Source organism: Balaenoptera ricei, chromosome 6 (genome assembly GCF_028023285.1).
Source record: "Balaenoptera ricei isolate mBalRic1 chromosome 6, mBalRic1.hap2, whole genome shotgun sequence".
Classification (NCBI taxonomy): Eukaryota; Metazoa; Chordata; class Mammalia; order Artiodactyla; family Balaenopteridae; genus Balaenoptera; species Balaenoptera ricei.
In genome coordinates, this window is record NC_082644.1 from 42,909,149 (window position 1) to 42,934,936 (window position 25,788).

At 39.8% G+C, this 25,788-nt stretch overlaps 3 protein-coding genes across 4 annotated transcripts; 2 read left to right on the top strand and 1 right to left on the bottom strand.

The window, feature by feature from the left end:
- Positions 1-207: 207 nt before the first annotated feature.
- On the top strand, positions 208-11,436 carry NDUFB6 (NADH:ubiquinone oxidoreductase subunit B6). Its single transcript, XM_059924619.1, has 4 exons — positions 208-514; positions 2,456-2,548; positions 7,803-7,847; positions 11,258-11,436. Exons 1-4 carry the CDS (start codon positions 335-337, stop codon positions 11,324-11,326), a joined length of 387 nt encoding a protein of 128 aa, XP_059780602.1. The 5' UTR covers positions 208-334; the 3' UTR covers positions 11,327-11,436.
- Positions 8,959-12,563, bottom strand: SMIM27 (small integral membrane protein 27). The gene is given in 3 exon segments (XM_059924620.1): positions 8,959-12,003; positions 12,006-12,093; positions 12,408-12,563. Coding segments are annotated over 3 exon segments (162 nt in total). The 5' UTR covers positions 12,453-12,563; the 3' UTR covers positions 8,959-11,974.
- Positions 12,282-22,741, top strand: TOPORS (TOP1 binding arginine/serine rich protein, E3 ubiquitin ligase). 2 transcript variants are annotated; one of them, XM_059924614.1, is made up of 3 exons: positions 12,282-12,453; positions 13,958-14,152; positions 19,193-22,741. In XM_059924614.1, exons 1-3 carry the CDS (start codon positions 12,451-12,453, stop codon positions 22,127-22,129), a joined length of 3,135 nt encoding a protein of 1,044 aa, XP_059780597.1. In that variant the 5' UTR covers positions 12,282-12,450; the 3' UTR covers positions 22,130-22,741. The 2 variants fall into 2 exon arrangements, with proteins under 2 accessions (XP_059780597.1, XP_059780598.1); XM_059924615.1 differs by lacking the exon at positions 12,282-12,453 and adding an exon at positions 14,580-14,790 and having other exon boundaries at positions 14,068-14,152.
- Positions 22,742-25,788: the final 3,047 nt, after the last annotated feature.

Below are 25,788 nucleotides of genomic sequence, written 5' to 3' on the forward strand. Positions count from 1 at the left end.
GCACACCAGTTCTTCTTTATCAGAACCTCTAGTGCTCTGACCTCTCATACTTTCTCTCATTCATCACTTCCCTCCTCATCCGGTAACTAAGGCGGTACTGCCGCCGCTGGTAATCTGGGCCAGTAAACCCGGAAGGTGTGTGGAGGGCTTTGCGCATGCCCAGCCACTACGCGCAGATTGGAGCCGCTCGGAGGCAGGACCAGAGTGACGTCATAACGGTGCGCCGCTCCGTGGCGTCCTAGCAAGGTCGCTTTGCAGAGCGGGAGCGCGCGTAAGTGACAAGACCCTGGTTCGGGGGCGCGCCGTATCCTGCTGCCTTGGTATCAGCGGCGACATGTCAGGGTATACGTCCGACGAGAAACTGCGGCTGCAGCAGCTGCGAGAGCTGAGAAGGCGATGGCTGAAGGATCAGGAGCTGAGCCCCCGGGAACCGGTGCTGCCCCCGCGGAGGGTGTGGCCTATGGAGCAATTCTGGAATAAGTTTTTGCAGGATGGGGCCTCCTGGAAGAACGTGGTGAGTGACGGCCCTCCCACACACCCACCCTGACTCCCGCCCCGTCGCGGTCCCCGGCCTGGCTGCTGGGACGCCTGCTCACTGTAGCCACATTAGGGACTGAGTCGCTCTACCCCCGAAAGTTCTGGTAGTTCCCCAAGGGAGAATCAGGTTCTACCGAGACTTAGGTTTAGCTGGGACGCTCTCTGGTCCCAGGAATCATGGGCTGGGAGTCAGGAGTAAGGAGTCCGGAGCTTGTATGGCTTTGGGATGGTCTTGCCCTTTGGCTGTCAAGTGTGATGAGAAGGAGGCGAATCTTCGCCTGGGTTTTACAGGACACTGCAGGCTTGGTTCTCTTTTGACTGTGGAGACCTTCCCTCAGAATGATGGCCAAGGATTCACTAGAGTTAAAATTCAATGATTTTAGTATTTGAAGACACTTGTCTGATTTTTGAGGTTGAGATTATAGAGACCAACTAACACTGCACTCGACTACCAGAAGGCACAAGGAGCCTCTAGCTGGTAATACAGCTCTATGTAATGACCATAAAAGAAGGGGTCCTATTGGTATGCTGAGTGAGTCATATTCAAGAGCCCCCTTTCTTAACTGGTACTACGTACGTTGAACACACGCTTTCATTTAAGAATGCCATTCCTGGACTTTGCAGAAAATCACTCACTCAAGTGCTATCTTTATTTTCAGGGTCTCCTGACATTTTCTTGAGGTCGTTAATTAAATCACATCAATTATGAATGATGAATGCTGTATCTCAGAATTCCTTGCGAGTTTGGCTAATAATAATGGTAATAATATAAGTAACACTTCGGTGCTTACTTTGTGCCTGGCACTTTGCTGAGGGTTTTACATGTGTTAACTTTATTTAATTTTTTACTTCTATAAGGTAGAAACCATTCCTAATCCTCATTTTAAATATGTGGAAACCGAGACTTGCAAAAATTCAGTGATTTACCTGTGGTCCCAGGGCTAGGAATTGAAGAAGTTCACTTTGAAATCCATGTGTATCTTATTGTGCTACAAAGTCTGGTGCAAATTTTTTTAAGAAAGTGGTATTAGATACTTATTTATGATGGTAAAATTAAACTCTAATTCAACTCTCCTCTCTTCTCACCCTTTGTATCTCTGGCATTACTTAACTGATTTGGCAGCCACTGGTTGAAAGTTGACATCCCACCCGTCAGCCAGTGATGTAAGGAAGTAAATAATCATTTGTTGAAATCTGTCTTACCTTACTTTGAATTAACTTTTTCTTTCATAATCATATCTATTACAACACTTAGAATCTAGATTGTCTTTTCCCTGACAGGATAGGTTTGTTTCAGTCAAATTGGTTGCCATGGAAAAGTTCCATTTTTAGCTGTCTTTTGCCTTTCTTTTTAAAAATACTGTGTCTGAAGGCACCTCAAAGTGAGCTCGGAACACCCTTATCCCAGTATGTAAAACATTCTTTTTCCAGCATTAGTGCACTCAAGGTTGTCTGCCCTACACCTAGAATGATACAAGTGGTGTTGATTATGGGTATCTGAAATTGATAAATTAGGGAAATGACTTTACCTGAAAATTCTGTAGTTCTGATTACTCTGGTTAAATTGATTAGAATTATTCTTTCATTATTTATGCCATGTTTTATCTTAAACAAACTTATAATAAGGATATTTTTAGAAGTCTTTTTAAAAACATATTTATAAATACAGTACTATAATTTTGCAGAATGCTGCTTGTCTTAAGCCTCCTTTGCTTTGAACTCTGTAGGTGTCACCTAGCAGGCACTATGTTTAGTAAGAATGTTCGGTGTGTGAGGTTAGCTACAGACTATATGGAAATATATAGCATTTAGAGATTTTACAATAATCGTGATATTGTTATATCACTGATGCTTTTTTTTCTGCCACAAATGTATAAAAAATAAGATATCTATTTCGTTTATGTTTTTTTCCCCCCAGATCTATAAGACGTACCGACACAGTATCTTTGCTTTTACTCATATACTGATCCCTGTCTGGATTATTCATTATTATCTCAAATATCATGTGAATGTAAGTGTGTTTTAAGTATGTATTTTTCAGAATTTATTTTTAATATTGTACAAAATTATTTCCTATGTGGCTATGCCTTACCCAGCTCTACTTAGTGGACATAATCTGCCACTTATAACTGATTTTGAATTACTTTGAATCCTTTTAGGTAAAAGGTTTAATGAAACTTAGGTAATGTATGGTTTTTCAAAAAGTTGATCTTTATATTAGTTGTTTACAACTTGAATTGCATTTCCTCATGAAACAATGTTTAAGTGATCAGAAATGTAGTTGACCTAATAATACTGGTGCAAACTCGGGGTCCTGAGTTGGAAGGGAGAAAATAATTTCTGCTCCTTTTTTTTGAGCACAGATCTGGTATAAGATAAAATTCACAATAGATAAAGGTTATCTTTGTCATCATTTCCTTTTCCTTTGCTCTGTCTGGTTTTTCACAACTTACTTTCTTTAGAATTCAGCATGTCCAAAAGCTTGAATTTTTTTCACTGAAAGATCTTGCATTGAACTGAGTCTGTTGCCATATTTTAAAGGCTAGGGATACCCTGGTGTAGGGTGTTAAATCCCAGGCAGGGTGAGGAAGGAGCGCATTTTGGGGAGTGGCATGGAAGGGAGAGTGATGGTAGTTGCCCAGCATGGAGTTTTGTAACCCAAAGAGTGAGGAGGGCATTCTTGTGCCCAGTGAGGAGGGTTAGATCCTGAGTGGGTTGCTGAGGGGGTAAGGGGACAGGGAATTGGTGAGTATACCTGTTTGGAGAGCAGCAGTGTCAGCAACCTGGTGTAGGATATTGGAACCTGAGCAAGGGGAGGAAGACATCAGGAAGGAGTGTGGTTTGGGGCAATGATGGAGTTGGCAACCCAAAGTAAAGTGTCAGAATCTGAATGAGGTGAGGAGGTTATTTATACTGGAGTGTGATGGTGGAGATGACAGGAGATTGGTTATATACAGGAAGGTTGATCAAATGAGAACATATGTTGATGATACTGGAACCCTGAATTCTCATTGTCAGAAAAGAGAGTTATGCATATGGAATACAGGGAGAAAACCTTGTGGTACTGGAATGGAATTGGAAGTATTGGTGTGACTCATGATTTTTAGTATGTATTGATAAATATAGAAATAAATACAGCTGTAAATGCAGATATTACCTAGCTCTGTCCATTGATAGGGCCTGTGAGCATTGCTACCCCATGCTATCAATAACTAGCACATCTAGCAGCTGGGCTTATTTTCTAAATATAGTTTTCCACTGAAAGGATCCAGAGCTCCTTGGAGAAATGGCTGATTCCAGGGCTGGGGCAGGGAAAGTACAAGATGAGCTTGTGCCAGAAAGTAAAGAAGTGTGTTCAAAGAATGATGGAGATGAATCAAAAGGACAGAGTCAGCTTGAAAAGACTCCCACTGGAACAAATTTGAGCAGCAGAATAAATGATAGTAATAAATGATAGCCAGCTGTATAAATAAAATGCAAATCCATGAGTCCATACTCATATAAATTAATTAATTAATAAATAGATAGAAGCGAAAGCTTTTTTTTTTTGTACAGTAGAGTAAATAAGAAATGGACAAGAAAAGTCACCATTTGAGAATCATCATAGAAATATTTTATTCAGCCAGGGAACGTCAAAAGTTGCTAAAATTAATCCCCAAATTCCTACCTTCAACATACTTATTTGTTACAAAGGGAAAAAGAGTAACTTTGTAGTGGAGGAAACCTGGCAGACATCATCTTAATCAAGAAATCTAAATTACATTACCAATAATGGGACAGACTGAAATTGTGTACTGCTTGATAGGATGCAATAAGAAGAAAACAATATGTTTTGCGATGTTCCTGCCAAAAATGTATAAGCTGAATCTAATTGATGGACTTTTCTGCATAATAATTGGCTTGTGACCTTCAAAACTGTCAAGATCATGAAAGTTAAAGAACCATGGAAGATTTGTTCCAGATTGAAGAAGACTAAAGGGACTTGTCAACTAAATGTGAACTTGATTCATGGGCACAATCTGCTTCGTCAAAAAAACAAAGAGGGGGCTTCCCTGGTGGTGCAGTGGTTGAGAATCCGCTTGCCAATGCAGGGGACACGGGTTCAAGCCCTGGTCTGGGAAGATCCCACATGCCGCGGAGCAACTGGACCCGTGCGCCACAACTACTGAGCCTGCGCGTCTGGAGCCTGTGCTCCGCAACAAGAGAGGCGGCGATAGTGAGAGGCCCGCGCACCGCGATGAAGAGTGGCCCCCGCTTGCCGCAACTAGAGAAAGCCCTCGCACAGAAACGAAGACCCAACACAGCCAAAAATAAATATATAAAAAAAAATAAATAAATAAAAATGCAATAAAATTTAAAAAAAAATTGACCAATGATGAATTTTTTAAAAAAACAAAAAACAAAGAGATGGCATTGGCAGTCAGAAGTTTAAACAGCCTACACGATGGATGGAGAACTGGTTATATAAGAGGGGAGTTTTTGATAACTCCAAACAGTTATGGAGACAAGTGATAAAATTTGAATGGGTTCTTCAGACTAGGTAGAAGGTATTAATAAATCAATGTTAATTTCCTGATCCTGATGGCTGTATTGTGATTATTTTAAGAATATTGTCCTTATTTGTAGGAAGTACATACTAAAGTAATAAACCAGTCAGCAATTCACTATGAAGCGATTCAGTAAAAAAAAGTTTGGGACTGCCTAACAAATTGTAGCTAATCCAGTTGAGGTTTGCTTTCCTGTAGCCTGATGAAAGGAGAGTGAAACAAATAACTGGGGTTCTCAGAAAATTCACTCTTATGTCCCTTGTTCTCTGTTGACTGTGTGGGTTCTTTAAATTTCTGATTGCTGACAACACCTTTGCTTTCTTTACTAAGATTATGTCTGTTGATCATCAACTATGGAATGCCTAGTATGTCTTCCTTTATTGCTGTGGAAAGAATATATAAGACGAAATTCCTGACCTCAAGGAGTTTATAATAAAGTTGGAAGATAGGTATGATTTGGGTAAAAGTATGGAGGAGAAAATCTGTTCCACTTAGAAAAACAAGGAGTTAGTAGTTAGCATGGTCTTGTTTACCGAAGATAGGATTGCCTAGAACTGCGAGTCTCTTGGCTTAGTAGGGTGGGACCAATAAATGGAAGGTCCTGAAAGCTAGGCAGAGGAGGTTGAACTTTACATGGTAGGCAGTGGGAAGCTTTCCATTTTTAAATAGGAGAGTGAGTTGATAAAGTGATATATTTAAACATAAAAAACATTGATATGTAGGGTGAACTGGAGGGAGGAAAGTATTGACATCAGGCAAATCAGCTGGAGGCTGTTGCAGTTTAGTAGATATTAGTTGATGAGAATCTGGTTAGGGCAGAGATAACAGGAATGAAAAAGTAAAGTGAAGCCAGAAGATACTTTTTCAGGAAGAAATAAATTAAGTCGAGTTTTATTTTTAAGTATTTATAGGACATATTAATGACCCTAAAAAGGAAAATCTTTTTAAACTTAAAAATCATACATCTAAATCAATTATGCATTTTAACTAGAATCCTAAAACTAATCTTTTAGAATCTCTAATAGCCTGATTATCTTAAACATTACAAATACTCTATATCAGAATATATGGATTGTCCCAGTGTTTTCAGAACTTATTAAATTTGACATTCATCTGTTTATACCCTGGGTTAATTTACCTTGTCATATCTGTATTTAACTAAATATTTCTAGGATTGAAAAAACATTTATCTCCTAAGAGAAGAAAATTTAACAAGCTGCAGTTACTGGGTTGACAATTCAAGACATTAATATGGCTGCTTATCTGAGGGATTCATACTTCCAGGTGATTTTTCCTGAGCCACAGATGGACGTAATTAAAGGTTTTATGTCAGTAGATGTCCCAAAGCCTCTCTTTTACCTTATTCTTTGTCTTGGTTTGGGTAGGCCTGCATCCTCTATGTTGCACCCAGTTTACTTCAGCTAATACCTTTATGCTTAATTGAATTTAACATTCTCTCTGAAGACATTTCAGTATCTTCTTGCCTCTGGCCAGTTTTTAGAGACATTTGAATGTTCTCACATTGTATTCTGAGTTTCTCTCCTGCTTTTGGCTCCAATTTGCCTGAGTCTTACATCATGCCAATAATCTTTTAAATTTTTTGGTGTGGTATCTTGTACAGATGTGTATGCTTAATAAGTACATTTATTTAGCACCTCCTATGTGCAAGGCACTGTTCTTAACACAGGGATATAGCACTGAACAAGGCAGATTGAGTTCCTGTCTTCATGAAATGTTTAGCGAGACTGGTAATAAGTAGATAAGCAAAGAGGTATATAATGTTATAGGAGGTGATAAGTCTATAGAAGAAAAACTAAGGGTAAAAGACTAGAGAATGACAGGGGCTGCTATTTTTATTAAGCTTCTTTGAGGAAGTGCTATTTGAAAAACACAAATGAAATGAGGATCTGGACCAAGCAGGTATTTAGGAGAGGAGCATTTCAGGTAGAGGAATCATTAAGCATAAGGGCTCTGAGGCACAAGCAGGCCTAACTGATTGTATTAATACAAAGGAGCCACTGCAGCTACAGTTGAGAGAGAGAGAGAGAGAGAGAGAGAGGGAGAGGGAGAGGGAGAGAGAGAGAGAGAGAGGATCAGAGAGGTAGCCAAGGGCCAGATCGTGTTCTTAGAGATCACAGCAAGGACTTTGGTGTTGTTTTTTTTTTTTTTGTAAGAATTATGAAACTTTGAGCAGAGGAGTAACAGGAGTGATGCATCTTAAAAGAATCACTCTACTCTGCCTGCAGTGTGGAGAACAGACTGTAGGGAGGGCATGAGCGGAAGCTGGCAGACTAGTAGGTGAAAAAATGATAAAGGCTTGGACAAGGGTAGTAGTACTAGAGGTGGTGAGAAGCAACTAGATTCAGGATAAAATCTCCTGCTGAGGAGTCAGGGTTTTGGGGCTTTGTAACGAGGAGAGTGAAAGTGCCATTTACAGAGATGGGGAACAGTTTGGCACTGAGGGACATTAAGTGTTGGACCTGATTAAGTTTGCAATGCCTGTTTGATCAAGTAGAGATCTTGAGTAAATAATCAGATGTATGAGTCTGGAGCTGAGTGAAAGTTTGGGGCTTAAGTTAAAAATTTGGGATATGAGAAAAAAAAAGGGAAAAAAATTGGTGCCAGCGTTTCTACTGAAAAAAAAAATTGGGTTATGATCTATTTTATTTTAGAAGAAACTCTAAAACTATAATTAACAGAGCATTACTTTTATTGCAGACAAAACCATATGCCATTGTTGAAAGGAAGCCCAGAATATTCCCAGTAAGTCTTAAAACATCTCTGGTTTTTCTTTTGTTTATTATATTTCTCTTTCCTTTCCCAAGTGATCATTAGACTAAAATTTTCCTTCTCACTGAAAGTTTAAGTGCCTGTTTTGTATATTCTTAAAAAAAAATAGGAGGAAATAATGTGAGGTAGCAATTACAGTTGAACTTGGGATGTGGGCACATTTCTTTTCACCCTGGCTGTAAAGCTTGTGTGACCTTTGTAGTCCTAAAGTGAATTGAAGGTACCAACAGGTTTTCACTGGTGCCGTTTCACGTAGGGTTAAGGACTTAGGGCACTAGCCTGAGCAGACACCTGAGCATTGTAACAGCAACTACATTCCTCTGTTATTATTTCCAAACTATCATTTCCTATGGCAGTTTGACCATAACCTCTCCATCTGTGAATTTATAATCTGTTAATGTGTGCTTTAAATTTTATGTTATGAATATGTAGGCTATTATCCTAATTTAAAATAAGTCTTCATCATTAAAAGATTACTTATTAGTCCGTTGGTATTTTACTAGCTGTTTGTGAGGTTATTGTTTAGCAGAGTCAAATACATGTTATGTTCTTGTTCCATTTCCTAGTCACAGATAATGAACTACCATCAATCTCTAAGTTACGTAATTTTAGAAAACAAAACTCGATGTAGATTCTTGCTTCTATCAAATGACATGGTCACAATAATCCATTGATGACTACAACTGAAGGGAATTTTAGGGAGAACTACCAAAATTGGCTAACTCTTCCAGTTGGAATTCTGCTTTAGGAAATAGTAGGGGGTTTCTTCTGTATTTCATTGTGTATAATTGATGTGTGTCAGGGCCTAGGTAGGCTCAATTATCTTGTTGGTTTCAACAAGTTAGGTAATTTATTTATTCTTCCATTTATACATTTGTTTATCATTTATTTTGCCATTACTGTTCAAAGGAAAAGAAGGAGGACTCTCTTTAGAAGACCATATAGTGATTCCATAGCATCTCTCCTACTTCCGTATTTTTTGCCACTGTGGTTCTTTCCTGTTTCTGTACCATTGACGCCTTTGAGAAGCTGCCCCTTTGAAGACCTGAAGAATGCTCATCTGTACATACCTTAGAATAGGATAGACAGTAACAAACAACAAAAGTTTATTTTCTATTGACATCATAGACTAGCATAGGTCAGACAATTACAGTGAGGCCATTGGGACTATGAGGCTCCAAGATCATAGGGAAAGAGAGGGCTGGATGTCTCAGGGGATGATTTCAAGGTCTAAGCTTGGAAGTAGCTTACATCACTTCTCTTCATGTCCTGTCGGCCAGAACTCATTCTCATGATCCCACATGTCTTTGTGCTTTTTTATGTTTCTCAGCCTCCCATACCTGGAGTCTCTGCCACAGTGTATCCTTCTAGTCAACAAATAGCTCTTTGCTTCCTTCTTCCCACACACGTAACACAAGTCCCTTTCCTAGGGAGAAACCCCAAGGTCCCATTACATCACTGCAACCTAAGATCTTCAGATGATGTATAGTAATATCCGTCAGGGTTATTCTTGGAGATTCTTCTCTTGGAGATTTGAGGATCAATGGCAAGTGAACTGTATCCCTTGCCTCCCAACCACGCCCATTATTCAACGATGGAATTTGGACAGCATAGCAGTCACTTGGCTCTGAAACCCCAGTGGTCAAACACTGTAAGGACTCCTAACCCCTGTGTGTGGGAAGTTACTTGAACAGGACTGATTTTGCTTCTGGAAGGAACACCTTTGTTCATTGTTCTTCCTGGCCCCTGGCTCAGTCTAGGGGGATTCTTTCTTTTCCATTATCAAGCTAGACCACATCTAAAATGAGTACTGGGAAGTATGCCCTCCTTAGGGTTGTACAGCCTTTAAAGTCTCCCTCCTGCTCACAGAAGGTTGAGGGCCAGAGGTTGTTTTAATCAGAAACAGTCATAGGCTTTTATTGTCTGTATGTTTGGTTTCTTTGACCATCTAGTTCTCACATTTGGCAGGCATGGAAAGAAAAATACTTGGTAGGAGTCTAATCTTTTTGCTTCTAGTCAGTCCCACATGCTAGTATCTGTGGTTTCTATACATAGTTATCAAGTTGTCTCATTTCTTTGTCCTTATTCTCCTGCCTCTCTCAACTCAGTTGAGAGGCAGCTATGTGGAGGCCACCAGAAACACACTCTAGTTCAAGGGCTACCTTTGTTTCAGTCTGATCTTTGCCACGGTGCTGGGTCCCTCTGTTTACTGAGTTTTATTGGGCTTCTGTTTCTCAGAATCTTTTCAGTGTTGTTACTGTTTAGAGATTCAGAAACAATCGATCTGATTTTCTAATATTGCAAGGTCCTGAATTTTTAGATTCTTATTTTTATTTCTCCTTTCAAATCAGCCACTTCTTACCTGAGCTTATGTTTCTTAAAATACATTACTAAGGCAGCCACTAGTAGTTAAACACATACTGTAACGTTTTTTCAGGTACTTTTCCTAGAACCTCAAGTTCATTAGACAGTCTGCTTCTAAGTTATTAGTGCCTTTTGTTTCCATCTTATAGCCTCCAATGCCAGTGTCCTTGTAGCCCCACTGCTAAGCCAGTGCCATGTGGTTCAATTTTTATTACAGCAGCATTAGTACCACTTCAAGTTATTAATTTCTGTGTTAGGGTAATGCTAGCCGTGGTAACAAGTTTTCCCCCAGGTATATAATGGCTTAAACATAATACAAGTTTATACAGTCCTGAGCCGTACCAGGTCAGGGAATGGTAGGTGGTGATGGGGATAATTCTACTCTACTAAGTCAATTCATGGACTATCAGGCTGATGGAACCTGCTGTCTTAAACAGAGAGCTGAAATTAAAGCTAAGTACTTTGCCTAAAATTATACAGCTTGTCAGTGGAGGGTTCCAGGATTCACACTACTTGGTTCTGGCTTTAAAGTCCATGCCCATTCTGCCATACACACTGTATCTAGGTTTGGAAAGACACCCGAACCAGCTGCCCAAGGAAAGTTTGCATTGTGTCTCTAATATCCATTCTGAGCCAAACGGTAAACTGGTGACTGCCTAACACATTCAGTTGCTGGGAGTACATTACCGCCTTATACTGAAGTGAAGATGTTTACCTGCAGCTTTCTAGGGCTTCTGTTTCTTGGGGCCAAGCAAATAAAGATTATCCTTTTATCACTTTGTAAAGACAACATTCATGTCCTTTCTAGTCATTTTTGAGTGAAACTTCCCCTATTCTTTCCCTTATACCTTAAGATTTTGAATACTGGTTGCTCATCTTTAGACAGCTTCTGTTTTGCCTGTGTCCCTTTTAAAGTGTGAATGCCAGAAGTGAACTAGATTTTCCAGATGAGGTCTGACCAAATGGAACTATCACCTCTGCAGACAAGATTTTTCACTAATGCATCTTTGTTTTTCTAGGGTGATACAATTCTGGAAACTGGAGAAGTAATCCCACCAATGAAAGAATTTCCTGATCAACATCACTGAAGATTACTTTTAAAATTTCGAAGGTGTTTGAGCCCAAGTTTGTTGCTACATTACCACACTTACTGAATATATTTTCTGGAAAAGTAACTTTAATAAAGTTTACTCAGATATGTGTTGTCTGTTTCTTCCCAAACTGTACGATTCTCTCTGTACAATTTGAGACTCTTTGACTTATCTAACAATAAGTAAAAACTGGACATGCTAAAAAAATGGTATGGGCAATCACCTACTTTTTCTGGCCATTTTTAATTTGGAAAACAGCATGTAGAAAATTATTTAGTCACATGATAGTTTTTTCTTAAACAGTACTTAATCTACTGTGATGTGAAGGTATACAATGTAATGAAATGTTGCAGTAAACAAAAGAACAGAAGTTCCACACACTTTTAAAGGCGGCTTTCTGAAGCATTTCAAAAGTATTTTAGAAACTCTAGATTAAAAGGCCTAGATGTAGGTTGCTTTGTTATGTGAGAACGTAAAAGACAAATCTCTAAGTATATAAAAAAGTAGCATATTAGTGGTTATTATAAAGGACGGTATACAAAAATGAATTTCAAAGCATTTTAAAGATTTTACATTAAATCGAGACACGTGTCAGATGAGCATGAGGTAAAGAATTGTATATGCATGGAATCAGATCCAGAGGAATTACGAATTTTCATTCATCCCGAAGATTTTGGGTATTTCTTCCTTAGCTGTCGTCGTGCAGCTACAGTTGATGCATAGATGACGTATCCCCAGGAGAGCAATACGACCGCGAGGAGCAACTAAGAAATGCAAGAGGAGGAGTAAAAGCAAAAACATGTGAGTGGCACTTCCTCCTCCCCACCCCCCATCAGGTTGGTGGGAATTTTAGTGACAAATTCGTATAAATGTGGTTCCGGAAGCGAGTACACCAAGCCGCTCTTACGTAAGAAGCGGAAGAGCGTGTCCTCCCGGAAGAGGCGGAGTCGAGGTGAGGGAGTGAAAGGCTTAATTCTGAAATGGATTTTGGAGTTTCTGGGCGCTGAAGAAATAGCGGGCTTTCACCCGTGTGCCTCAGGAGTCGACCCCGTGGAGCCCCTCCAGGCCCGGGACCTACCGCTGAATAAATCTGGTCCAGGGTGCGGCGACTCACTGGCTTCATGGTAAGGAGACGGCGGTGGTCCGCGGGCACGGGCGGAAGCCGCAGGCCCTAGAGTAACCTCCGGGGCGGTGGCTGCCGGGCGGCGGCGGCCATCTTTCAGCCGGGCGCGAGTGCCCGCCCACTCGCCTTCCGGCGCGTTTCCCCTCGGCTGGGCCGGCCTCTTCCGCCCGGAGCTGTGGGCGGTGTCACGTGACCCGGGGCCAAGCCCGCCTTTCGGGAAGGAGGTGAGAGAAACGAGAAAGTATGTTGGAAGTGTTTTTTGCCACTTAAGAGGGATAGGCTTGACTCGTCAGCCGGTCTTCCTTCAGTTCCAGAGCAGTATTAATACGAGATAAGGTACCGTCGTGTGCATTTAAAAGTTTATTTGGAAAAATAATCCACGATTTAAATACTACACCGACGTCTCGCGCTCAAAGAATTAATGTTTCCTTCCGGATCTGTTCCCACAATGTAGGTAGTTCGTGTATTCATCTTTGATGTAAACAAGAATACCACCCGCTTTTATATAACTGACGAATCGCTGTGGGAATCCCTGTTAATTGAGCTTTTCTTCGAGAAACAAGTCTTTGAGAACGCAATGGCTTGTTGATGTCAGTGATACTTTTAAGAAGAAATAACGTGGCATGAATTACCCGGCAGAATGTAGCTGCCAATCAACAAGTGTTTATTGAACGTTTCTATGCTTAGGACGGTAGCACGATCAAATATTAAACCGAAGGACAGAGTTTGGCACGCGGAGCCAAGTTCAGCCCTAGAATGTTCGGTACACTCACATTTGAGGCGAAGAATGGGGCAGAGGGCAGCTTTAGGCTCCAGACGTTATGTCTCTGTAATCTCAGCTGTCGCCTAAACAGAGTTTTAATGCAGATTTTGGAGAGTGGGGAAGGGTAAAAACGTTATCTGTTTTGGGAAGATTTCAAGGCCCTATTCTCTTAGGTTAAATCCCTGTTTATCCCTATACTGGAGTTGATCTCTCTCTGAAAACTGTAGGCCTCTGATTTGGGTATTCCATTCGAATCCCGGTGTTGTTTCCTAACTCTGCAGCCGGAGGTAGTCCCTTAGCCTCCGGGTAACTCAGTTCCTTTATCTATACACCAGATACAGTTTTAGTAAGTTTTCACAGAGTTTGGTGAGGTTTAAATGAGACTAAGCTAGTTATCGTGTCTTCCGGGTAAATTAGAAGCGAACTTTAAACTAGTGCCCCTGTAATCCCCAGAGATTAGTAGCAACCAGAGTGACGGTACGGTAGCGATTTCTGCCTCGGAGGGTCAGGTCGCTCTCATTCCAGGAGCTCTCATTCCAGGAGGGGGTTGGGGGAAGGGCCGGGCTCGGGCCGAGCGCGCTAAGCCCCGCCTTCAGTGCCGGCGTCCTCTACCGCGCATGCGTTACGCAGGCGGGTGCTGTGTTTTGACTTGCTGGGGGTCGCGGAGTGGGTTTCGCTTTCTGCCACCGCTTTCTGCCACCGCCCCCAAGCAGCCATTGGTGATGAGCGCTTTACGTCGCAGGGGTCGCAGCAGCCGCCGGGGTCTCCGCTGTCTCGCGAGGAGGGTGAAGCGCCCCTGCCTACTCCCGCTCCTGAGGGCCGGCGGAGAAGTCGCCGGGTTCGCCTTCGCGGGTCCTGCCGTCACCGACCCAGCTTTCTGGGCCGTCGGGAGCTTGCCACGAGCTCCCCAGCCGGGCCTGCGCCTGTATCCTCCGAGGTGAGTGAGATCGGGAACAATGGGGCGCCGGGGTCGGAAGGGCTGGGCGATCTGAAGCTCCCGCCTGCAGCTAGGCCCAGGGTCGAGGGAGCTGCGGTCCGGGCCTGAGGCCCCGTGGCTGCCCGGCGGGCCGGCGTCCCGGCGGCTCCCGTCGCGCACCTGTGGATCCGTGCCGGTGGGCGGGGGAGGGCTGCTTTCCGAGAAGCGCTCCCGAGGGCGCGAGCCCAGCCGTGTACTGGAAGGAGCTTGGTCTCCGGGGGGAAAAGCCGACACAAAACACAAAACGTTCGAGTCTGAGTCGTGGCATCGCCGCTGTCAGAGATGTGACCTTGGGCGGGCCCCTAATCTCTCTGAGTATGTCTGTAAAACGGGAGTAACGGTATTTTAGTTCGTTGTGATTATGTAATGCACGCGGTGTTTATCTTAGATCCTGGCAGTTGGCAGTTCTCAGCCAAAGGAAGTGACTGTCGCCGTGACTGTTGGAGTTTGTACACTGTTTACACCCCGTGAGCCTGTGACTTCTTCATCCATCAAGTCAGCGCAGCTCTCCTCACGGGCTGCTGATTGGTAGACTGGAAGGGGGCAGTACTGAGATGAGGCAAATAGTGATTTGAGAGGAAAAGTGAATAGAATTTTTGGTAGGTAATTTTCAAGATTGTCTAAGATAAATTCAGAAAGAGTTACCGAAGACTTAAGTTAATAGCTGTGAGGGTTGGGCATTTTAGTTTGTTTTTAGTCAGTGACTTTGAAAGCTACAGAGTCAGCCAAAGCAGTCATGCTTATCTGGAATGAGTGGCTTTAGAGGGGAATGGTTCCCAAGCAATTCTTTTTATTGCTGAAACTGGAATTAAATTTCGTAGGGTCTGGTCAGTATTTAAGTTTTCTAGGGTCTCGTTAGTAGATCCTATAACTTCTGTTTGATTTCTTGGAATTGGTGATTAGATTGCAGTTCAGAGACGTACATGATTTCTTTAAGGTCACAAGAGATTGGGCCCAGATTGTTTTTAATACTTGGTATATTTCTAGTTCATCCACTTGTGAACCCTTTTTAGCCACATTGCTCAGATATATTAAGTACAATATTGATATTAATATGAAAATCATTTATAGACTGTCATCTTTCTGGGCATTTTATAATCAGTTATGGATGATGGAAATGATCAAAATTAACTTTATTTTCACATAACATAGGAAAACAGTATTAAGTTCTTACTGCCCACCAAGCACTATGCTATGGGTTTACGTGGAATATATCCCTTCACACAGCCACCTTTTCAGGTGGGTACTGTTACTCAGCCTGTTTTAGAATTGAGAAAATGTAAGATTTTGTGAAATAAAATAACTTCCTCAAGATCACGCCACTAGTAAGTGGTTTTGATTCTCAGCCCTGGCTGTACATTAGAATTAACACCACTCCGTCAATGTAATCAGCTAGTGATTAAATTGTATATACAGTGATAATTTAAGGAATGCCGTAGAAGATACTTTTATAGGAAGTCTGGTTTTATTAAATATTTAATTCTGCAGAGCATTCCTAGTTTGTATCCTTGTGCAGTTTTTTAAATGTCTGGTTTGTGGTCTAATTTAGATTCTAGCCTCCCGACTCTTTATCACCCTCCACCTGTCCACCCCCACCCCCATCCATTTTCCCTAGATATGTATGCTCGTTGATTATCTGAAATTTCCCCCAACATGTGATATGGAGGGTTTTTATCCCTGTTAAAGCCAACACATTTGAAGATTTGGGGAAGGGAAGGTTTTGCTTAATCAATTTATTCTAAAGATGGTAAACTTTATTTAGAATTTGGGAGGCAGTTAAGGAAAAGGGTTCAGAACAACTGATTAACTTATCCCCTATGGGGAAATTAATTTGAAGTCCTAATTCCTAGAGTGCTCGGATAGAGAAACTTTTATCACAGGCTTCTTCTAGAACCTGAAGCACTAAATCTATCATCAGGTCCACCTTTGCTACCTGACCCGGAACTCGCCCGCAGACCTACAAATCTTAAATCTGTCTCCTAGCCATCCCTGTTCTATGCCTTAATTTGTATTTTTGAAACAGTTTTGTTGAGATATAATTTATATTTCATCCATAAAGTTCATTTCTTTAAAATATAAAATACAGTGGGGTTTAGTGTATTTATGGAGTATATTTGTGCAACTCTAATTGAACATTTTCATCATCCTAGAAAGAAACCTCATAACCCCCCGCACCCCGCAACCACCAGTCTGCTTTCTATCCATTTGCCTATTCTGTAAATTTCCTATAAAATAGCATACAACATGTGATCTTTTGTGATTGATATTTTTTCATTTAGCATAATGAAAAAACTCAGCCATGTTGTAGCATGTGTCAGTACTTTATTCCTTTTTATTATCAAATATTCCATTGTGTGGAGATTCTATATTCATCAGTTGATGGGCATTTGGGTTATCTCCACTTTTAAGCTCTTAGGACAAACACTGCTATGACTATTCACTTACAAGTTTTTGTGTGGGCATGTTTTTGTTTCTCTTGCATGGATAGGTGTGGAATTGCTGGGTCATGTGGTAGTTCTATTTCATTTGAATTAGCACATATTTTAATTTTAGTATTTAGTGATGATTTTGAAAGAGTAAATTCTTTATATGATGATTTATATTCATTGCCATTATTTGGTGTTTCTGATGAATGCCATTCTTTGTACCGAAAGATATTCCTGTATAGAAATACAAGACAGGACTAATAATTTGTTCTTTTTTACCTACTATGGATGATGTTGCTCGTCATTCTTTAGACTGGTGCTGTCAAATTGGTTAACAGACTTATACAACTAGGGAAGGGAGGACTAAAATTCCATTAAAAAAATTATAATTAGTTGAGATTTTGTTTTATTTGAACTTCAAGTTATTACCAAATAATTTTTTTTAATGAATGCATTCTGGGTTGTAATTTTTATGTGAACTGGAAATGTTTAGTAAACACTAAAATTCTGTATTCCAAAGAAACAAATTAAGATAAAATGTATTAACTTGAATTTCACCAGTCTTTTTTAAATTCTAATTATCCCCTTCTTATATAGAGCAGCAAACTAAAGTCCAGAGTTAATGTGAATTTCTCCAGTTGACGGAGTTAGTTTTAGGTGAAACCTGGTCTTCAATCCAGATCTGATAATCTCTCCAGTGCCCTGTTCACTCTTCACTCCTTCCCCTAATGCACATGCACAGTCTCTTATCCTAATAGTTTTTATTTTTAAGATTTTTTTTTTTCCTGAGTAGGAGAATTTAAAAATATTAGCAGTAGGGGGAAATGCTGAGAAATTTATGTAATATTAAGGTTTCAGACTTTAAATATATTAGCAAAAATGCAATTAGTATTAATATATTTATAATTCTCTTCTATTTAAGAACAATGGTAATTTTTACATTTCCACTCTAGAAACAGAGGACTGGAAGTATTTGGAACCCCCTGAAGAAACTTGTTCAGTGTTAATTGGTTTCCTATTAAGTTATAGCTCTGAGAAAGCTAAGACGCCCCAGATGAGCAGTTTAATTTGAAGTCTATGGTGAAGTACTTATATTTTACAATAATATTGATAGGTTTTTATCGTGGGCTTTGTTTTTGTTAGACCTAGGTATGGCCAGTGAGTTTCTTGTTTAGAAAATTGCAGTTCTATTATTTGACTAGATAGCAGTTGACTCATGATGGGACTTTCTGTGATGGTGGAGAAAGATCAATAATAGGCCCAGGAAAACATAAAGGAAGAAACTAATATTTAACGTCTATAAAATGATTAGTATAGAAAGCAGCTAAAGAGGGATTTTATAAGATAACAAGGCCAAAATGTAATGCAACTAGATTTCAGCTCTGGAAAATTCATTTTGTAAGTTATGGGTCTATATAAACTGACAGATATAAAGCAAACAGGACTAATCTTTAAGATTCTAGTGATCCTTGTGAGAAAAGATAAGGAAGGAGGCTGAAAACATGATTTCAAGGTACTTAGTGACTGACTGGATTAAATAAAAAGGCGAAGAAAAGCTTCTTAGGGATGCTGAAAGGAGTCAGTGATGAACTGAATATAATAGTGTAGTAAGAATAGTGTAGTATGGCAGTAGTGTAGTAATAATAACAGCAACTAACATTTACTCAGCAGTTGCTATAAGCCAGACACTGCCCATGAGTGCTTTTATATTTTGTTATTTCATTTAATCTTCACTAACAGATCCTTTTTTGTGTGTGAAAGAATCTTCCACTAAAAACCACAGAATTGGTTCAAATAGGTGAACTTTCTGGTATGCAAATTTTCTCCCTAAAGCTGTTTTTAAAGATACATGCATAATACTTACTACAAACAAAACAATTGAGTAGTCCATAGTGTTTGGGGCATATGTATGCAAGATATAAAACCATGTGTAGAAATAACTCCACCTGAGTGGAGTTATTCTCATAACCTGAGAATTATGATATTTTTGGTTTTTGTTTTCTAGAGAAGGATGGCGGGGGCGGCGGGGAAGCACATAAACGGACATTTAAAAAAATCGGGAAAAACCATGAGAAAATGTTAGCTGCTAACTCTGAGTGGAGGATACATGGGTACTTGGTATATTTTCTTTTGCACTTTTTTGTATATATCAAATCTTCCTCGAATTATTTTTTAAAAAAGAATAATAGAATATTATATAATATTTGAGAGCTTACTATGGACCAGGCACTTTTTGTAAGGGCTTTTTTTTTTTTTTTAAACATCTTCACAAATCCTGTGAGGCAGGTTCTAGTATCAGTGAGCTACAGATGAAATTGAAGCATAAGGATGGTAACTAGTAACTAATCCCTAGTCACACTGGTAATGTGCAGGAGGATTCAAACCCAGGAAATCTGACTTTAGAGCTTGTGCTTTAAGTACTGTATTACTATGCTACACTGCCCCTTTATGTTACAAAGACAATAAACTACTTAACTATTTTTACCAAAGTATGTTTCACAGTCATTTGCATTTTTTTCAGATTTAGTCATTTCTTTTTTATCAGGTTACTGATGTATTTTTTTCCCTTTTACAGATAATGGCATCAGCCGCTAAGGAATTTAAAATGGACAACTTTTCACCTAAAGCTGGCACTAGCAAATTGCAACAGACAGTACCAGCTGATGCATCTCCTGATTCTAAGTGTCCTATATGCTTGGATAGGTTTGATAATGTGTCTTACTTAGATCGCTGTTTACATAAGTTCTGTTTTCGCTGTGTACAGGAGTGGTCAAAAAACAAAGCTGAATGTCCACTATGTAAACAGCCCTTTGATTCTATTTTCCATTCTGTGAGGGCAGAAGACGACTTCAAGGAGTATGTACTAAGGCCTTCATACAATGGTTCTTTTGTTACCCCTGATGTTCGACGATTCCGCTATCGTACAACTATGACAAGGGAACGAAGTGCTTCTATTTATTCACCTAACAGTACCATGAATAGAAGAACAACAACTCCACCAGATAGTGGAGTAATATTTGAAGGGTTAGGCATTTCAGCAAGAGCTAGAGATGGTGAAATTCCTCCATTTATGAGACAGATTGCAATAAGGAGGCCAGCTACTGCAGATGAAAGATCTTTGCGGAAAATTCAAGAACAGGATATTATTAATTTTAGGCGAACTCTCTATCGTGCTGGTGCTCGAGTTAGAAATATTGAAGATGGTGGCCGCTATAGGGATATTTCAGCTGAATTTTTCCGTAGAAATCCGGCTTGCCTTCACAGATTAGTCCCCTGGTTAAAACGTGAACTCACAGTTCTCTTTGGAGCTCATGGATCATTAGTGAATATTGTCCAGCATATCATCATGAGTAATGTTACTCGCTATGACTTGGAGAGTCAGGCATTTGTGTCTGATTTAAGGCCATTTTTACTTAATCGGACTGAGCATTTTATACACGAATTTATCAGTTTTGCCCGATCTCCATTTAACATGGCAGCCTTTGACCAGCATGCAAATTATGATTGTCCTGCTCCTTCATATGAAGAAGGTAGCCATTCTGATTCTTCGGTCATAACAATATCTCCCGATGAAGCAGAGACCCAAGAGCTGGATGTTAATGTAGCTACTGTTAGTCAGGCACCATGGGATGATGAAACTCCAGGGCCATCTTATTCAAGCTCAGAGCAGGTACATGCTGCCATGTCATCCCTTTTAAATACTTCCGACAGTTCAGATGAAGAACTTGTAACAGGAAGAGCCACATCTCAGATGCAGGCAGTACAAACCAATGACAACATAAATAACGACAGTGATTCTTCTTCAGATAATTGTGTCATTGTTGGGTTTGTTAAACCACTAGCTGAGAGGACCCCAGAACTTGTTGAACTGTCCTCTGATTCTGAGGAGTTAGGTTCCTACGAGAAAATGGAGACCGTGAAGGCACAAGAACAAGAGCAGTCTTACAGTTCTGGTGATAGTGATGTTAGTAGATGTTCATCTCCACACTCTATCCTTGGAAAGGATGAACAAATAAATAAAGGTCATTGTGATTCTGGTACAAGAATCAAATCAAAGAAGGAAGAGAAACGGTCTGTATCATTGTCCTCTCCCAGAGACCTGAGCTCATCCATCAGAGGAGACAGGGTATATTCCCCATATACCCGCAGACACAGAAGGAGGGGAAGATCCAGAAGTTCAGATTCATGTTCCCAGGGTAGGAGTGGGCATGATCAGAAGAATCGTAGGAAGCATCATGGGAAGAAAAGAATGAAAAGCAAACGATCCAGAAGCAGGGAGAGTAGCAGACCTAGAAGCAGAAGAGACAAAAAGAGATCAAGAACTAGAGATAGCAGTTGGTCAAGAAGAAGCCAAACTCTGTCTCTAAGTAGTGAAAGCACAAGCAGATCAAGATCTCATAGCAGTGATCGTGGTAAAAGAAGATCACGGAGCAGAAATCGAGATCGTTACTATTTAAGAAATAATTATGGAAGCAGATATAAGTGGGAATATACTTACTATAGTAGAAACAAGGACAGGGATGGCTACGAATCATCTTACAGGAGGAGGACTCTGTCCAGAGCTCACTATTCCAGACAATCTTCAAGTCCAGAATTTAGAATTCAGTCTTTTTCTGAAAGAACAAATGCTAGGAAGAAAAATAATCACGGTGAAAGGAAATATTACTACTATGAAAGGCATAGATCAAGGAGCCTATCTAGTACTAGATCAAAGACTGCATCTACAGGGCCTGACCGGGTGAGAAATGAAAAGCCTGGCGGGAAACGAAAATACAAAACACGGCATTTGGAGGGTTCTAACGATGTGGCCCAACCATCTCGGGAATTTGCTTCTAAAGTAAAGGAAGGTCATTACTCAAAATCTTCATCAAAATTGGATGGAAGCTACAAAAATGAGAGTGACAGCTTTTCAGATAGCCGATCATCAGACAGAGAGACAAAGCACAAGAGAAGAAAAAGGACCCGGAGCTTAAGTGTAGAGATAGTTTATGAAGGGAAAGCTACCGATACAACTAGACACCATAAAAAGAAAAAGAAAAAACATAAGAGGAAGCATAAGAAACACCATGGCGATAATGCTTCACATTCCCCAGTTGTGATTACCATTGACAGTGACAGTGATAAGGATTCTGAAGTAAAGGAGGATACAGAACGTGACCTTAGTGGTCCTCAAGACCCTCTACAAAACGAATTTTTGGTTCCTTCCTTGGAACCATTTGAAACTAAAGATGTAGTTACAATAGAAGATGAATTTGGTGTCCTGGGCAAGGAGTGTGATATTACCACACTTAATAACAACTTGAATAATGCCAACAAAACTGTAGATAATATTTCACCCCAGGCAGCTTCAATTGAACAGACTCTTGATGTAAGAGAAGAGAACACCTTTGCCTCTGATTTGGAGAGCCAGCCCAGTAATGTCTCTTATCAGATTGAGTCATCAAGGCGATTGCCATCTCCACGGATATCATTAATGTCAGTGTCTCTTGGTAGAGACCATGATATGTCTTAAAACTGCCAAAGCGTCTCATTGAGAATTCTGATGGTATAAAAAGGAAAAAAGAAAAAAGAACAATGTCATCTACTGCAGTCTGTTTAAAGATGACACTTGGTGAAAACTTTTTCCCCTTAAAAGTATTTTGTGATTTTTTTTGTGTGTGTGTTAAAAATTTGTAAAAATCATTATTTGTTCAAAAAATATGTATGTCCCACCCTCAGAGATATGCACTTTTAAGTGAAGAAAATGATATTGCTAGCAGTTTATTTAAAACTTGGGATCCTTTTTAAATAAAAAATATAAATTTTAGAAGTTATTTCATAAAGCCATATGGTATTGACATATTTTTAAAGTAGTCAATGAGTATTTTTGAATTTTTTTTTGAGAGTTATTCTGGAAATGTGTTATAAGCTAGGAGAATCCCTTTGGACAGTCTTTATTTTTCTTCTTAAAAATTTGTATGATTCAAAACCATTTCTTCAGGTTAAATTGAGGCATTTTATCTGCACAGTTTATCTTGACTTCTGCCAAAAGAAAACTTTAAATATTTCCTTTATATACTTGTTTATCTGGACTGCCAGTAAAGCAAATGTGTATTCAACAAAAGAAAAAATAAAACAGTAACACTTTAAAACAATCCAAAAATTTTCCTATGCAGTATTGATTGTTTTTTAAATCAAATTATTTTAGTGGAGCTAAACTCTTGTAAATAGTTAAGGATATCCTTGTTTTATAAATACTGAATTTCACAGTTTTAATGTGAACTACATTTAACCTCACAGTTTTAATGATTATTTTGGTTCTTTAATATGATTATGAAGAGTATCTTAATTTGCTGTCTTCAGCAAAATGCAGTTATGTAGTATGTAGCTTACTAAAAACAAAAAAACCCTTGCCTGACTTCTTTTATATTGGTAGTTCTTTTACACAAAGTGGCTGTGTTTGTTTATGTTTTATTCTGGTTTAGAGATGATAAAAACTGCTGTACATCTATAGCCTGACGTAGGATTGCCAGTGAACAGAACTTGGATGAGATCTAAATTTAGCCGTCACTTTGCCTTGCTCCCATGTTTATTCATTGTTCAACAGAAATTGGAATGTCTGCTGTGTGTGGCAGGTTTTTAGGGATTCAGTGATAGAACAAAGCAGGTATATTCCCTTTCCTCATGGGATATATATATATATATATATATATATATATATATATATATATATGTATGTAAACATCACAAACTATAAGCTCTCTGGAGACAAAGTATAATTTCCTGTAAGAGCATACAGTGGGGGCCTAATCTCAGGTGGAAGTAGTGGTTGAACTGAAATCCAGAGAACAAGTAGATAGTAACTAGGAGTAGAGTTGTCAGCAAAGGGGATGTGCAGAGATCCAAAAGGCAGAAAGGGAGTCTGGCATATTCTAAGGACTAAAAGAAGCAGGCTTAGCTGAAGGACAGAGAGTGCGGGACCAAGCTTTGTAGGCCCCGCTAAGAGTTTGTGTTTATCCTAAGGGTAGTAGGAAACTGGTTTGTAAAGTAATGAGAATCTAAAGTTGACACAGACAATTTTAGTAAGCCCAGACGTTGAGAAATTGTGGGATGATTATAGCTGATCAAAGAATATACTTTGAAATTATGAAATGACTGTAGTTTTTCTTAAGTATTAAAAATGTAAGAATGCTGTTTTATTCCACATTCTGCTTTTGCATTATATTTTAGTGAACACCCATCTTAATGTTTTGAGTTAAACACTTAGTGAAAACCCATCTTAATACATGGCACCATCACATCATCCTCTTAGGTGTCCAAGCCAAAAATTTCCAAGTCTTTGATTCTTCGTTCTCCTTCAGCCCTCTCATCCAGTCACTGAATCTTGGTCACTAGATATTTTTCTAATATTTCTAATGTGTCTGTACCATCATCCAGTCTAGGCAGCCGTGATCTCTCACCTGTACTACCATAATGGGTCTGCCTGCATCCACTGTTTACCTCCATCCATTCTTGATGTAGCTTTCAAAAGACCTTTAAAAACATTTTTTTCCCCCTTTCATTCTACTTAAAATCCTTCAGTAGCTTCCTATTATTCTTAGGATATTTATTAAAAGGAAACAAAAGTCCAACAAAATATGGATTACAAATCTCTGCTTAATTAGACTCTAGTCCATCTTTAGCTTTTCTCTCATCATTTGTGCTCTGGCCACACTAGCCAGCTTCAGGTCTGTGGAGGTGCTGCTCCCTACTAATTCAGAGCCTTCATGCATAGCGTTTTTCTTCTGCTGGGAACTGAATTCTCTGGCTAAACTAGGTTAATGTTAAAGTGTGCCCCTCCACTCCATTACTTCCTCTCAATTACTTCCTCTAAACAACCCTGGACTCCTTTAGGGTATGCATCACAAGTTGCAGTTGATTACTAATGTCTTCTCTCTCACCAGTCTGAAAGTTCTTTGGCAACTGTGTGTGTTCTGCTATATCCCTTCTCTATTTTCTTTCACATAGGATATGCTTAAAGCGCTTATTGGGTGGATGTATAGGTGCTAGAGATTTTAAAAATTGGCTAAGACCTGCATTCTGCTTTCACAGAGCTATACTTTCTATAAACTTTCAACCTAACGCTGCATTCATTTAGCCTATTCATCCAAATTTGTTGTCCATGAGACATTTTATTTTACCTCAGGTTTTCAGTGTTTTTGCGACTTATTTCTGTAAAGGAAATGCAACTAGGCATTTGCACTTGCTCATTCATTGGGCAAGCACTTGCTCAGTCTCATCCTCGGATTCACAACAGGAAAACTTGTTATTATTACTTCCTTGTCTAAATAGTCAAATTTGGCCTTAGCTCTTGGGGGAGGCAACCCAAGGGCTTCCCTAACCCATCTAGTCTGTACTAACAATGGGTGGTGTGTACAGAGGAGCAGAATTTATGCAAGGTCAGCTGATGGCCTGTACTTACTGGGAATTATTTTTACATCACGGGGAATAATTGCAGTCCCCTCTGCTGTAGGTTGTGGACACCTGAGCCAGCCAGTAATGCGTCTCTGGACTTGGAAAATTTTTTCAGAAGGTGCTTTGGGGTACTGGAAACCACCAGCACCCATTGTCCCCACGAATGGGGGCAGGGGATGAGAAATGGAAAAGGGTTCCTCCACACAAACCAGATTTCATCAGGATTCAGAGCATGGATCCATTTCTGTTTTGTTTTTTTTTTTAATTTATTCATGTATTTATTTTTGGCCACACTGCGTGGCATGTGGGATCTTAGTTTCCCGACAGGAATCAAACCTGGACCATGACGGTGGAATAGTGGAGCCCTAGTCATTGGACCACCAGGGAATTCCTGAGCATGGATCCATTTCTAACATTAAGCTCATTAGACCTGTGTACTATCGAAATGGTGACATTTTAAATTACTATGATAATGTAGAGACCAGAACTTGTATAGACACATCTGGTGATTGGTGCCTTGAGGAAAACCCACATGGGCATGTAAATCATAATCATTATGTAACCTACTCTCAAATGGTTCAGAAGATGCGTGTATAGTTGGAGAGGAGTAATGATAAGTTGTGGTACACTTTAAAAATTGGTGAACGAGGGTGAAACATACAGAAATCCTTTGTACTCCTTGTAATTTTCATGTAAGTTTGAAATAGTTTCAAAACAAAAGTGCTTCTCTAGGCCTGC

What these genes read in the sequence shown, in the direction of transcription:
- NDUFB6 (XM_059924619.1), top strand. Translation starts at nt 335, where the DNA reads ATGTCAGGGTATACGTCCGACGAGAAACTGCGGCTGCAGCAGCTGCGA. An exon ending in GGGCCTCCTGGAAGAACGTG is followed by an intron (nt 515 to 2,455) that starts GTGAGTGACGGC and finishes TTTTCCCCCCAG; the next exon opens with ATCTATAAGACGTACCGACA. An exon ending in GGAAGCCCAGAATATTCCCA is followed by an intron (nt 7,848 to 11,257) that starts GTAAGTCTTAAA and finishes TTGTTTTTCTAG; the next exon opens with GGTGATACAATTCTGGAAAC.
- TOPORS (XM_059924614.1), top strand. An exon ending in CTGCGCCTGTATCCTCCGAG is followed by an intron (nt 14,153 to 19,192) that starts GTGAGTGAGATC and finishes TCCCTTTTACAG; the next exon opens with ATAATGGCATCAGCCGCTAA.